This window comes from Cornus florida, unplaced genomic scaffold (assembly GCF_030987335.1).
Source record: "Cornus florida cultivar Cherokee Brave unplaced genomic scaffold, ASM3098733v1 CherokeeBrave_3.0.0_Hap2_Chr09, whole genome shotgun sequence".
In the NCBI taxonomy this organism is placed as follows: Eukaryota; Viridiplantae; Streptophyta; class Magnoliopsida; order Cornales; family Cornaceae; genus Cornus; species Cornus florida.
Window position 1 is genome coordinate 84,420,011 of NW_026775579.1, and position 16,208 is coordinate 84,436,218.

Here is a 16,208-nt window from a genome sequence, read left to right on the forward strand (position 1 = left end):
TAGATTTCGGGTTAAAACTTTGGGTTACTCATATGGTTAATCTTTATACCAAAAATTTAATATGATCATTAATTAGTTTTAGATTAAATTACTCTTAAATAAGAAGAAGTTCAAAGACTTTTTGTAGATTTTTAATAAATTATAAACAAATTTTTAAAAAATTAATTCTCTTAAATGTTAATATACAATAAATTAAGATTTAACAAATAAAAAATAAAAATTGAAAAGAAAAAAAGTAATCATAGTTTAAATATTATATATAATGTATTTAAAATTTAAAATATATATGAAAATAATATTAGAATTCAGGTTTGGGTTGGCTCGGATTGCTAGCACTTCAACCCAAATCCATTCCTAATTAAATTCGGGTTGAGATTTTTCAATCCAAACCCAACCTTAATTATAAAAATAATTTCCCGAGCCCGTGAAAAAGAATTACCCAACCCAAGTTACACCCCTATTTTTGACAGAACTTTAGTTACAGACTTTCATAAAATAATTCAAAATGAAAAGAATATTAATTTTTAGTTAAGTTAATGACAATCGATGAACTTAAAAATTAATAGGATTTGACTTAAAATATATAGAAAAGCATTAGCTATTATAAAACCAGTAAAGTTGGACTAAGCTTCAATCTACAAGAGTTTAGACTTATAATAACTTAAATTATTAGGTGAAACTTACACCCAACTCATATATATCCATTTTATTTTACATCCAGATATGACGTGGAATGAAGACGAATCTCTCTAACAGCTAAACTATTGTGATGATGTGGGATGAAGATGTTGAGTGGTTTGAGAGAGAGAGAGAGTGTGTGTGCGCGTCCAATAATTTAGCAGAGAGATAAAAATCTTCACATCCACGCTAACTTCTTGCGAGGGAAGTCCAGGCCTTTCCAATCTGAGTTGTAATTAATAAGTGCACCTTCACCTTAGTGATGATATCAGCTAATGATCCCAACGAAATATGGAAGAAAGGTCATTGAAATTAAAAGCCAGATGATTTTTATTTTTTATTTAATAAAGAAAAATGAAAACCTTTAGTGGGACAATGCTTGCCTCTTAAAAATAGGACAATCACTAAGGCTTTATTTGGATGTATAAGAGAGAAATAATAATAATAATAATAATAATAAAAATAGTTATGAGAAAAAAGAAATGAAATGATAGCAATAATTTTTATTTATGTTTGGATAGATAAAAATAAAAAATAAATAAATAAATAAAATGGTAGTATTCTTATTTGGATATAATAGATAAATGATAACAACCAAATTACTATTATACCTTTTTAAATAGAAGGGATATGAGTTAAATAATAATTTTCTCTTTTTAATTGTTGGGGGCACTTTCAAAATTATGAAAATACTACTTAAATACTATCATTTCATTCTTGGAGAGATATGAAATGAGTGATAGCTATACCTCCCTATCCTTTCTTTTCTCTCATTTTAAACCACCCAAACACACTTAAATCCTATCATTTCTTTTCTTTTCTTTTCTTTCCCTGTCCCTCCAAACAGACCCTAAGGCTTTCATTCAAGTGGTATAATCTTCTTTGGCCAGAGCACTAAGGTTTTCATTTCGGGGGAGGTCATTTTGTATGTTAACAAAATCTCAAATTTACCCTTTTATTTTTTTTTGGCAAAATGAAAAAAATTAAATAAATAAATAAAAATTAAAATTAAAAAGGTATTCACAAGTTCTTAAAGAAATGAGAAAATCTATTTACCAAAAATAGAAATTGAGAAAAAGATGATGGTGACCAAGAAAAACAACATGGACTGCAAAAGTATTATAGCACATTTGATATCTCCCCCATATGACTCTGCATTGTTCACAAAATTTTGGGCCTTTCTTTACATCTTGATCAAAGAAGTAGGATTTCAGATATAACATGATATTGGGCTACATTCCTCTTGATGAGGCATAGGCAAGCATTGTCCCACTTTAGTGGAACCCTTTTTTTTTGTGGTCTCCTCTTGATAGGATTGGGTATGTTAAAACAGTTCTCAGTGTACAGTTTTTGTTTTAAGTTTTTAAAGAATAAAAAATTGTTTTTATAATTACAATTAAACAAGTCCATAGTTTTACAATTTTAGTTCTGGCTTCTTTTTTTTTTTTTTTTCTTTTCTTTTTTATTGGTGGATTGAAGTGGATAACAATACAAGGCTTTGAAAATGTATGTTCCTAGACCCCAACAACACACGCATTAATTAGAGAAACATATAAAATTATGATTGGACAATTTTAGCGAAGGCAATAATAAACTATTTCCGGTTGGTGAAAGTGATGCTTTGGCAGTAGTTTATAGAAAAAAAAAGATTAAATAACATCCTAAACATTCAACCTAGTAGCAAAAGCTAATCAAAGTAATAATTGAAAGTTAAATATTTGCAGTAGTGCCAAGATATGTGAAGCCAACTAGGAACTAGTATATATCAGGAGGATTGAAGATTCGTTTCCACACTGCATCCACAACAAAGAAAACTATTATTGCCCATAAAAATTTCATAAAAAGAAACCTATATCATCTAAAACACCATTTTAAAAATTAACAGGAACATGATTTCATAATTACCTGATGGTGGAATGGGTTTTCCATCTGCAAAGAATATTATGAGAAAAATAGTATGAGAAAACATTTTAGGAGGAAAAAAAAACCAATTTACTAGTTAACAATTTCATAATTCATTTTTAGTAACATTTTTTAAAATTTGTTATAATTACAAGAAACTCATTTGGTCTTATCAAACATAGTTGTTATAAATTCTCTCAACTACAAGTTTTGTTAGCAAGATGAACTTTCATAATGTCAACTGTACCCTTGGTCACATATTTGCATATATCTATAAGGTTCATGGGCAAGTTCAATTCTCAAATGGATAAAATAACGATTGGGTTATCTATCATACTTCATTTGAGCCAATCAATTAAGTATTTTGTGCCATATTTTTCAAAAATAGGAATTCTCGACTCATTATTAGAGGAAAACTTTTATTGAAAGTTATTTTGCAAGTACCATGTGCCATTGGTTTTCTCTATGAAACGTGGATAAAGAAGGACTAGACAATAAATTGATTGCATTGCAAAAGGTCAAAAAATTGGTTGGAATAAGGGAATGGACAATGAGATGGAATAACTTTAGTGCTAAGATCAAGGGCCGATATGCCAGAACTATATATTGCTAAAAGTTAATCCGCGAAAACACTGGACTAATCATGTTTACGTTCTCTTAAATTGGGAGAGGCCAAACTGGAGGTGATAAATCCAACTTGGGTCAATTTCTTTTGAGACTAGATATGTGCAGAGAGACACTTGAGGATGGTAGGGTCTGGGGAAAAGGGCAAAAGTGTCTCTCCCACACTACTGCAGATGAGAGAAGCCGAGTGTATCCATGGTTGGAGTGAAGGGTTAACATGTCTTTTCACAATAACTAGTTTATTCAGTTAATATCTAGATTTTGATGAGCAAAGTTGTAAAACATCTCTCTCTCTCTCTCTCACACACACACACATATGTATTCTCTTAACACACATATGTATTCTCTTAACGGAGATAACATCTGCCAAAAATTATATTAATCAAAAATTACTCACTACATGCAAAAAAAAAAAAAAACAGCTGCCTTACCACGACAATATCGGGCCAAGTCTTCTTTAAAGTACTTACAAGCTGCATGATCTTTCCAAATCTCATTTTTACACTGTTTTAAGTCAAACAATAATTGTAAATCATTATTGCATAGCAAGTAAAGATTAAGAAGAACAATAAGGCAAAAAAGAAAAAAAAAAGGAAGAATCAGGTCACTACAATGGCTTTGAAAACAGAACAAAATCGATATAGATCTAACTAAAACTTATTCACAAGTACAATGTTGTTACGTGACCGTAACCATATAGCAGTCAATGAAGTGTCAATGTCCAAGGAGTGAGACATCATCTAAGTGGAAGTGCTATGGCATCTCAATTTATGTATAGCAGTTCATAGATGAAGATACTTATATGAGGATATAATGGGAATAAGCACATTCATTCACTTGTGTCCACAAAATTGAACAAAGAATAACACATCCTTATCCTTCAAGACATAAGCGATAAAATAATAATAATATTTTTTTTATAATTTCGTTCACTTATCAAAAAATATATTTATTAAAGACACAAAATTTCCATTTAAACGGAAAATTGAATTATGATTAACAAATTTAAGGCATAACAATGAAATAAACAAAGAACTCTTGTAGAAAGTTTAGTTGTTTGTAAATAAAAATCAAATATACCTCTTTGTAAAGCTTGGTAAGATTCTCACATGGTGGTTTGTCATTTGTGACCATAGAATCTTTCAAATGTTCACACTGCCCCTCCGGAATCATATCACCCTTTTTAAGTAGGTCTTTATAACCTGCAAATGAGAGTATTAGAAGGATATATGCGTGGACGTCATAAGAAAGCATTTTGCAAAGAGAATCATATAAACATACCATAGAAAAAGTCACAATGCAACAATTTATATCTTTTTTTTCATTGCTCAACTATGTCCACACTTCCTTTACCAGAAGTATATATATTAGGATTCTAAGTCAACATTAAACAATTCGGAGGCCACATTTGATCACAAATCCCCACTAAATCACATATGAAATCGCATATCAGCACTTACTTTTTGTCATAATATATGAGAAGAAAAAAACTTGCATCAATATAATATAGATGTAACTCAGTCCCCATGAAGTTCATAATACCCATCAAAGGAACAGTCTAGAAACCTTCACATAGTGAAGTTATATATATACACACACATTAGTAGAAAAACAAAATAGAGATAGAGAGAGAAACATAATGTAATTGTTCTGTTCTTTCTTTTTTCTTCAATTAACAATTTGTAATAAAATAAAGGATATAAACATCGCCACATCAATTTCAAGATCAAATCTCGAATAAAAATTCGAGATGTGTAGCACTACTTTATGCATTTGTTCAACTTGACATATACACGGGAAAACGTCAGACAATTTGAATCTACTTGGCATGAACAAATTAAGAAGAAACATTAAAAAATCAAAAAGAAAATACAGAAAATACAAGCATTCAGTAGAACTAACAATCCATTAGATGAACTGCAAGAACAAGAAAAAGAAGTAAACAAAAACAAGAGATACAACATATATATAACCACAAAAATAAGAATTAAGTTCTATAAAAACCATGCATTGAGAATGAAAATAGAAGAGACAACAAAGAGAGAGGGATGGGGGGCAATAATTGGAACAGATTATTCCTTACCATTAGTGTATAAGTACAATAATTCGCGTAATGATCCACAATATTTTGTAGCATTGTTCCCAGAATAGCTTAGACACTACATCATAAACCAAGCAATAGTTATAAACCGCGCGATATTGTTGTACACATACTTTTATAATCTCGCTTTCATTTTTAATTAATATTTACGAAGATTCATACGTAGTATTATTTACCACCAAATAAACTACACTAAAAGATCAATATAAGAGGATAAAATTGAAAATAAAGACAAATATTGTACTTTATTGATTTAAAAAAGAATTGGCAAATAATGTCGTAGTGAATTCACTGATAGTTCAATAAATTCAGGGACTTCGAATTTATATAATGATAGTAAGACGGGTATGATTTATATACTCAAACACCAATTTATTTATTTTTTTATTATTGGGGTGGAATGATAATTTTGAACTACATATACAAAAATTGAGAAAAACACAATAGATGGTTTATTTAAATTTGGAAAATGATTCTTGTATTGAGTTGGTCAATTATGCAATAAATAAAGAAGTAGAGAGCACTTAGTTGAATTTGATATAAATAATCCATTAAAAATAGTTTATTTTTGTCACTCTAATGGTTTCTAAATACAAGGCCCGACTCTCTGAACATCTTAAAAGGAAAAGAAATAACAAAAAAAAAAAAAATGAAAAATCAAACTCCTGAAACTTATATGATTAGTAGGGTGGGAAAGAAATAAGGTTTACGAGGTTGGTGGGGAAATTACCACCCGAAATTCTCTAGTTATTTCGAGCGGCTTGATTTCATCACCTAATTTGCCTTACTTACGAAATCAGACCATAGCCTTAATCACTTTATATTATTAGACTATTTACTATATATATATAAAGAATTGGCAAATAATGTTGGAATTAAGTTTATGACATGTATATAGATTACAAATTTTGATAAAGTAAATATACCTTTTCATAGAGCATGGCAACTTTAGGTTTAGTGCACGAGCACATATCGTTTTCACTCTTCCAGTGACGAGCACCGATTTGGCTGCTATTCCAATCATTATAAATTTCCTCCACAACTACAAAAGAAATTAGGTGAATGAGAGAGCATACATATATTTTTCCTAAGTAAATCACAACATAACCACTAATTCACAATTATTAATTTAATATTGAAAATTTATAAACACTCTATCTCTTCCGACTTTGTACTGGAAAAACCACCGTCACAACACAAATCAATGGAGAACTCGGTGTGGTGCTAACAAAAACAAACTATAAAGCATATAATATATATATATATATATATATATATATATCAAATGATAAAATTTGACAAAAATTCACTTAACAATTAACACATTACTTACAACTAGAGAGAATTTCGACAAACATGATTTCAGATGCACTAATTCTTGTTTCGAGGTATAAGAAACAAGCACCTCTGCGGCACTTAGAAATATACTAGTATGGTAGAAGAAAGTTTTTTATAAGAAACTTTATTACTTGTCATAAAAGAAAAGGACAACACTTTTTTTGGAAAGATATTTTTTTTTGGACAATACTTGTGTCCGAAGAATGATTGAAGGGAAAAGTTTTGTATAATCGATAAAAATATATACACTATATTCTAAACTTGTATATATATATATATATATATATATATATATATATATTCTAAATGTGTAAAGACTTTCTTAACATTTTTAGATTGTAAAAAAATAAAAAATATTTTTCATTAAATAATTTTTTACTAACAATTAAAATAATTGTTAACTCCTATTCGGTTTGGAATTCTAAAAAGCACCAAATTAGTTTTCAGATATTTCCTTCCATCTTATTCATATATAATAATTATATTTTTAAAAATTTCCATATATGATAGAACAGAGTACAAACGTTTCGCATCTTATTCTTATATAATAACTATATTTTTAAAAGTTTCTTTTTGTGTGATAACCACTCAAAAGACACAAACGTTTACTTTGCATGCATTATTTTAAATCAACTAAAAAATATTTAAATTAAATTGTAGTTATTATAAACTTTATACTCTATATATATAGAACGGTTTCCAGGAGGTTTCCTATGGGAGAAAGAGAGAAGGTGGCGTGGTGTCGGTTTTTGGTTGGTTAATCTCTAATTTGCTGCACACCGTCTGATAATCACCTCGGCAATTGATTTGGTGATTGGTGTCTGCTAAATCAATGTGAAAAATAAAGAATAAAAGAAAATTTTGAATTAAGAATTTCATGAATATATCCTACTAAAATTTGACCTAATTTTACAATAATCTGAATTTAGAAAAGCTAGCTTGAGAGACCTCAACGCAAATGATGAGGCTATACTAGAAATCTTAGACTGCACAAAGAGCACTGAGTTATTTACAGGATACGTATAGACCTTTCATGAAATAAATAATATATCTTTCTAATTGCATGTTGTCATTTAAATACTGTTAGCCCATTACGGTATTAAGATATTTCTAACATTACACCCTTTGAATGTTGACCATTTATTATTCCAATTTAACTCGATTTATGCCGTTGATTTTATCAGGCTTCTCATTGATTTTATCAGGCTTCTCATTCTGATTTTGTGTAGCTAGGTTACCTACATAATTGCATTATAATGTTCAATATATATATATATATATATATATATATATATATACATATATATATATTTATCATATGTTTAATAAATTGATGTGTTCAATCAATTTGAACAACATCCTTTTTATATATATCCAAGCAATTGAATAGGTTTTTTTATAACATTCTTGGGAATTAGTACTATTCCACTTATTTCCATTCAATTGCAAATTCTAAAATCAATTTTTTTTTTTTTTTGGTAAAGTACAATCACATCTTATGAGGTTTGGTAAAAGGCCACCTAGAGGAAATTTATCTCTTTTTTTGAATAAAAACACTCCTTGAAAGTTTAAAAATGGACAAAAACACCCCTTTATATGAAAAATTGACCAAATTACTCTTTAACCGTTCAGGGGAATTTTTTACTTTACCATTTAATAAATTGGATCAATCTACCCCCATAAACAATTTATGCATAAACAAAAAGTTTAAAAAAAAAAAAAACCACCTTCTTAGTTCTTCCCCCACTCTCTCGGCGTTCACTGCCCCGCTGCAGCGCCCCACAACCACCCTCTTCCCCCCTCTCTCTCCCTCTCTCTCTCTATATACACACACACACACACACACGACGTTCATTGCGCCGCCACCACCACCCATCTTCCCCTCTCTCCACACACACACACACACACACACATATATATATAGACGACATTCACTCTGCCACCACCACCACCACCACCCAACTTCCCCTCCACCACCACCACCAATCTAAAACTACCGATGGTGTACACACAATTTTTTTTTTTTCTCGTGAGAGTAAATTTGTTTAATTTATTAAATTATAAAGTTAAAAAAAATTTTAAAAGGTAAAAAGATAATTTGATCAATTTATATTTTTGTTTATTTTTTTATTTTAAAAAAATGTCTTTGTTAAAAAAAAAGGTAAATTTTGTCCGACTATCATTTTATCAAATTTCAAGGGTGTGGAGTTGTATTTTACTTCTTTTTATTTTTACAAAATTAAAAATATTAGATATTAAATTATATTAATAGGTGTTGAGGCTCGAGTCTCTCTATACCTGGACTGAAATAGTCACCACTCTCGGAAACCACGAGATCAAAAACACTCTGGTCACTTTGTTAAAAAAATAAATAATTGGGAAATATAAAAAAGGAGGAAGAAAAGAAACGATAAAATGGTAATTGAAGATAGTGGAGGGTGGGTTACGAATCAAAAGGACGTGATTGGGCGAAAGTGACAGAAAATGATAACACTGGCTACTTTCTTGAGTGCAGCAGCTGTTATGTCAGACATCCCAAAACGTCAAATTCTTTCTCTCTCCATAGTGGTCAACAAACTGAGAATTGTGTGTGTGAGAGAAAGAGGACTAATTTATTGTAAAATCCAAAAGGTCACCTCATTGGCCAATTTTGTTTTTAATTGATGTTTGATTGTACATGGCCCACGGATCTTCATGTAAAGTTCTAGTTGATGATATAATAATACTCGAACTTTGTGGGTAACCCACCTGTGCACTTATTTTTATTTGTCATCATAATTGATGAGTGAAAACAATAACAATATTATTATTATTTTTGATGGGTAGAGTAAATACACATTCTTACTTATATTATATTAATTTTTTTTTTTTTATGAACATGAATGTACAAAAACATATGCTTATAAGTATTTCTTGTCATGAACATCATTGAATTGAATAAAAAAGTATTATTGTTATCATTACGGAGTGCATCCAAGCATAAATATGGTCACTTCTTTAATTTTGCTTTCGCTCTAGAATTTCAACAATTTGAATTGAAAATTTGCAATTTGATCGGAGTTGTTTTGACAACAAAATTAGCCAAATTACAAATTTATATTTTACAATTAATGTATTGCAACTTCTTTTAGGCTTCTCTCTTGTCGACCTATTTTTGGGCTTTGTTTCACAGTCCAATGGACAGTTTGGCCGAAATGCCGCCATGTAATTATTCACATATATATATATATATATATATATATATATATATATTTAGTTACTTAAATATTCAAAAAAATAATAATAAAAAAATAATAATTTTCATTCTATAATTTAATGGTTATTGACCACATATCCTTACGGATTGCCTTTATATAGATAATAGACATGGTACAAAACTTGCTTGGTCACCGACCGAGGGAACAAAAAAAAAAATATACTCCATGTATGAATACCTGTTTAACAAATATTCATGTGACTCATATGGGGTGGGGTCCACATTTAAGTAGTGGCACGTGCATGGGATTACATACATACCAACGCTAAAGCTTCGTTTCGACAACTTTTATATAATATATATATATCCAGTGTATTCCTTTTCAACGCCACTCACATGTCCTTTTGGAAACTTTTATTGTTGATTCACTTATTCTGTTATATATGTATGTATGAATCATGTATGGGCACGTACCAAATACTAAGTGCTATTGTTGATATGCAGATTAAAGTTCAAATAAACCTTAATAAGCACATACTAGTAAATAAAGGATTAATTTAAAATTCTAGACCTTATACAAAGTCTGATGAGACTTGGATCAATAATTCAACTTAAAATGATAAGTTTAAGTTGTAGTTTGATAATTCAATTCAACGCTTAATTCTGATTTATTCAATTAAATGCATTTTCATAATGCAATTTGAATATCATTAAAAACGGTAAGTGATAAGTGCCACTTAAAATGAAGTAAATTTTAAGAAATTTAATCATCACTTATCACATTTATTTTTTATTTCCCACGTAAAAATCTCAGCACATAAAATTCTACTCTTACAATTTTCATTACTTATTTTTATCAAACAACCGCTAACATAATCTTAATTTGAGAGTCATACTACAAATAACAGATTCACAATAACTCGTTATTATTATCAAAATTGTTTATGAATCAATACTGTATAATTGAAAACCTTATAGTATAGATAATCGAGTGAGAAATACGTAAATGGGGATAGATGCAACAACTCTTATACCATTCCTATTGTATTGTGGAAACAACCAAGAAGGAAAAAACCAAAAAAAATCTCCAATAATTTTATATAATCTTATGTTATATACCACATAACATTAACACATGTACTAGCTAATAGACCAAGGATTGTTCAGAAATTGGAAGATCAAATAGATCAAGTATTGTGCAAAAATTGAAAAGCAACATGGGAGGTTGAATCTCATACTACCCTTGGCCAAACATCCCCCAAACTCGCACCAACTTGCTATTACACTGACTTGAACCCTCATATTTTACTTGAAAGGTAGATATGAGATATTTGGCACTTCTATCAGATTTGAGAAAGAGACAGAGAGAACACTAGTAGGGTTGTAATATTGCACAAATAATTCATACTGTAAGTCTAATATAGTTCAATTGTTCTACCTTAGGCCTGCTAGGTAACAGAATCTGCATGGAGCTATCACCAACTCAATCAAGTTCATGATTAAACTGAAAACGACACGTTTCAAACAAGGAAGGGGCCAGAAAAATGGGGATAGAAGGGTCAATGCTCAACAGAGTCTGTCTATCTGGTATGAGGATCAAAGGTTCCTGAGAGCTAAAAGCCTAAGAGAGAATAATGTGACAAGGAAGAAGAGCAATTGGGGCAGGTGAAGTACTAATGAACATGCCAAAAGCAAGCAAAAGATCAACCGTGTATCAGGCTTTGCAATGGAAAGAAACATGAGCTCTCAAACTATAATACCAGAAGCACTGTGTGTGTGTGAGAGAGAGAGACAATTTGAAACCTGCATATTTGGTCAGTATATAGCAATCAATCAAAAACACAAATACTCCGTATATAATTTCGGTTTTTAATTTTCATAAAATTTTTCCCAATCCATCGATCAAGCTGTAAACGGTAAACTGTCAGATCTAAACAAACACTAAACAGTAAAGGTGGGAGGAAAAAAGACCGATCGAAAACCTAAAAATGCAAGAAATAAACATAACATCCATCACGCACTCCTCTCTCTATAATCCTTACTCTCTTCTTCCTTCACTCCCCTGCAACCAGACTTTGTGGTGGAAGAAGAACATGTCAAAAGCAAGCAAAAGATCACCAGTGTATCATGGCTTTGCAATGGAAAGAAACACAAATACTTGTTGCCAAAATCTAATCACAGACATGAGCTCTCAAACTATAATACCAGAAGCAATTGGCGTAACAGAGTATTTAATTTCCTATTCGATTCACACCTTAGTGGTGTAATCGCCATCATATAGTAAAACTATACTCTCCACATATTCGAAACCTGCATTTTGGTCAGTATATATCAATCAATCAAAAAAACCCAATCATAATTTTTTTTTTTTGTATTTTGATAAAATTTTCTCAATCCATCGATCAAACAGTAAGTAGTAACCTGTCAGATCTAAACAAACACTAAAAATGCAAAAAAGACCAATCGAAACCCTAAAAATGCAAGAAATGAACATAAAATCCATCACACACTCCTCTATACTCCTTACTCATCCTTCAGTCCGCTGCAACCGGACTTAATGGTGGGAGGAAATGAAAGGCCCTTCGCGGCCCTGTCCCAGAGCTTCTTGCAAGCATCCTCGCCATGCTTGTTGGCGAAGTCCATGGTGTACATATAGAACATATGCAGAGCCCTAACCTCGAACTTCTTCTCGGATTTTCCCCTCGTCACCGTTTCATACATCTCTCTCGCCGCCGAGAGGACCTGCATTCAGGCATCAAACTTATCTTTCCAGCCGTCGCATTTCTTCTCGTTCTCGGATTCCATCCTCACTCTCTCTCTCTCTCTCTCTCTCTCTGTCTCTGTCTTTGCGAACAAGAAAAAGCCTCAGTCTCTGTGTACCAATTCTGGCTGTACTATCGGTTAATATACGCGTCTAAGGAAAGTGGAGGAAATTCCATCCACAAATGGGGGTTAATCCGTCTCAATTTACACATGAGCCCTTGTGGTTTTTTTTTTTTTTTTTTTTTTAACCATAAGTAAACATTTAGGTAACATAATATTTAATATAGGTAACATATTATTATATTATAGCAATAAGAGGGAAAACTACATTTAAGTAGAGTTAGGGGTTCTAAATTACATAGTGGTCTATTTTTAAAGTCTAGTTTTCACTTTGATCGAATTAGGAAAAATAATTACACTTAGATTAATTATTATTATTATTTAAGTCTAAAATGTCCTTAAACTCTTATTCTAAAATACTAATATGTCCTTCCAAAATAATATAATCTCTTCACTCAATTAATTGATTTAGAATATAATTCTGGCTTTCTTGCTAGGAGGAAAGGAGGGAAAATTCTATTCTTTTTTTGATGTCTAGCATCATAATTTGTAATAATTTATCTAGTGTGTCTATTGGCTTTTTGGCCTTCAGCATAATATACTGTAGATTAACCTTGATCTTCCACTTGTTGAACAACGCTCTTGTTTCTATGAATCCGTTTTCCCTAATGGAGAGGATCAGCCCCAATACTCGTCTTCCTCCTCTCTCTTCCTCTCACAAGTTGAATTGCGGTCTGGTCGAGGTTGAGTTTTTTCAACTCTTTATTAAAATAGTTCCAAAATCTGATATATACTTTTTCCAAATTGCCCGTCCCATGCATGAAACTTTCTATCATGTGGAATCTATCCAGTTTTTTGTCAATTACAGTATGCCTTAAGACTCCTTTCAATGCCGGTTTCAATTTCAGCTTTGATTTGGTTCTTAAGGGGTGTAGTATCAAGCACTGCACGTTCCTTCAGATCAGGGGCACTATGAGAGGATATGAGAGGATGATGCTTGGGCCTAAAATTCCCAGCAAACTCATTAATGAATTATTTGATTTAAGAAAAATATTTTAATATTTTGAAATGAAAGCTTAGAGGGCATTTTGGACATAAATAATAATTTTCAATGTATGCATAATTATTTTGCCTAATTCGATCAAAGTGAAAACTAGACTTTAAAAATAGACTACTTTGTAATTTAGAACCCCTAACTCTACTTAAGTGTAGTTTTCCTAAAATTAATTTATTGAACCTTTTTTTTTTAGTTGCATGGCCATCCTAAGAGTGACAATAAGTCCATATATATATGTTGATGCCTGAATTATGTTATCGATACCAGAATTATATATATACACGCAATTGAAGAACCGCGGGAAAATAAACATCACCACAAAAAAGGAGATGGATGAATAGACGTGCAATGTGAGTATACTTAAAAGAGAATTAAAAACATATAACTATGAGTGAAGACATTGAAATTTTTTTTACATATATACATTGAATTTTTTTTCCCTTTCTGAAAGGTGGTCTAGCTCCAATTCTTACACATATATAAACCCCCCACTTCCATCCCATTTTCATACATGGCTTTCCCTTCATTTGTCAAACACAACCACTACCACAACCTTTTGCATTCTGTAATCCCATCAAATCTCTCTCACATTCACCATGGTGGATTGCCACATTCTCCTTGGTGGATTGCCACATTCTTCTCCTAACTTTTCCGTCGCAAGGTGCCATCAATCCGTCAAGAACCTCGTACAAATGGGTGTTAAGGTCACCATTATCATTAGTCTCTCTGCTCACTGTCGCATGACCAAATCCAACAGCACAATCCCAAATGGCTTATCCTTATCTGCCTTCTCCGGTGGCTATGATGACGGGTTCAAAGAAGGGGACAACCACGAACACTTCCTGTCTCAGTTCAAAATTCGCAGTTCCAATGCCATGGCGGAACTCAACAAGGCTGGTGATGAAGGCGGCTACACAGTAACTTGTTTGGTCCACACTATGGCTCAACCATGGGTTCCTGAAGTTGCTCATGCCCATCACATCCCATCCGCACTTCTATGGACTCAACCAGCCACAGTTTTTGATAACTTCCACTATTACCTCAATGGCTATGGTGATGCCATTAGAAAAATTGTCAATGACCCTTCAAGCTCCATTCAGTTGCCGTGGTTGCCATTGCTCCCTAGCCGCGACCTTCCATCTTTTCTACTCCCTCCACACAGACAAATACGGCATTCCTGACAATGAAAGAACAGTTAGACTTGCTTAGTACCAAAACCAACCCAAAAATACTCGTAAACACATTTGATGCAATGGGATACTCCCTCTGTCCAAAACGATTTTATAAACGTCTAGACGCATAAAATCGTTTATTCTATACTTAAGTCCAAAACAAAAATTACAAAATAAAAATCACACATTGGAGCAGTGCTATATGGCACCCAAACATAATGGTCTACGTTAATAATCTTGCCCAAATCAATGATAACTCAACTCTATTTTCAGATTATTTCTGTGGTCAGGTTTTGAGCAAAAAAAAAAAAAAAAAAAATGTGGAGCAAAAATAGCTAAATCTACAGGCAGTTTGGGCTATAGTACATATCAGGCATACTTAGACATCTATGGGCTCCATTCTGTAACGACACACAGAGCTTATAAGTTAAGTGTGAAAGAACATACCTGTTTAAAGAGAAGAACCTGTGGGGCATGAAAATAGGTCAGCAAAGCTCATGGAGTTGGAGAAAGCTGCTTTAATTGAGGCAATTACCAGGGCCATTAGTCAAATTCAGAGTTGGTGATGATACAAGTTGCTACTTTTGGACTGACAGTTGGCTACCAAATGGAGCTTTACAGTAGAGTCCTCCCAGCCACACTACACAATACACGAGTTTGAACTACTGCCAAGGTCAACATGTTCATTTTAGGTTTGGAATGGACATTTCCTCTCGTCTCACCCAACTATTCCCTGAGCAACCATCATTTCCACCCCAGTGTTATTTTCAAAGGCCCAAGGCACACTAAGGCACTAGAGGTCCTACGGTAAGAAAAAAGAAAATCTTAGAACTGTGTCACAGCAGCTTCTTCATGTATATATTTGTTTATAAAAGATTTAGCAACCAAACACATTACGGAACAAATAGAGATCTATGCAAATGATTTCACATTACAATAAATCCCAATAGTAATGCAACCGAGTAAAATTAAAACAAGCAGAAGTTTTTGGGAGTGATTTATGAGAGTGAAAAATAATGATCATAGGCTCACATTCGGGCCATCTGCCAATAATATAACCATGAAGGAAAATTAGACATTGATACCTCCTGAACATATATAATCTCAACGTATCGTCCTTACTTCATGAACCATGTCATTAGAAATGTGGTTAGCGAATCTAGAATACACTGTCAAACGACTCAAACCCTACAAGGCACCCACTGAGAATCCTTACTAGGATTTCGAAAAACCAAGTTAGTATGTGTCCCCCTCTTCAAAATAATGATTTTATTTACTTCAAGCCTTCATGTATATAGAACTTAATTGAGTTCTTTC

General features: G+C 32.0%; 1 protein-coding gene across 1 annotated transcript; it reads left to right on the forward strand.

Moving 5' to 3' along the window:
* The first annotated feature begins 14,315 nt into the window (after positions 1-14,315).
* On the forward strand, positions 14,316-14,900 carry LOC132273028 (UDP-glycosyltransferase 75C1-like). Its single transcript, XM_059774063.1, has one exon. It carries the CDS (start codon positions 14,316-14,318, stop codon positions 14,898-14,900), a length of 585 nt encoding a protein of 194 aa, XP_059630046.1.
* The last annotated feature ends 1,308 nt before the right edge of the window (positions 14,901-16,208 follow it).

Excerpts from the sequence above, each read along its gene's own strand:
- LOC132273028 (XM_059774063.1), top strand. The coding sequence starts at position 14,316 with ATGGTGGATTGCCACATTCTCCTTGGTGGATTGCCACATTCTTCTCCT.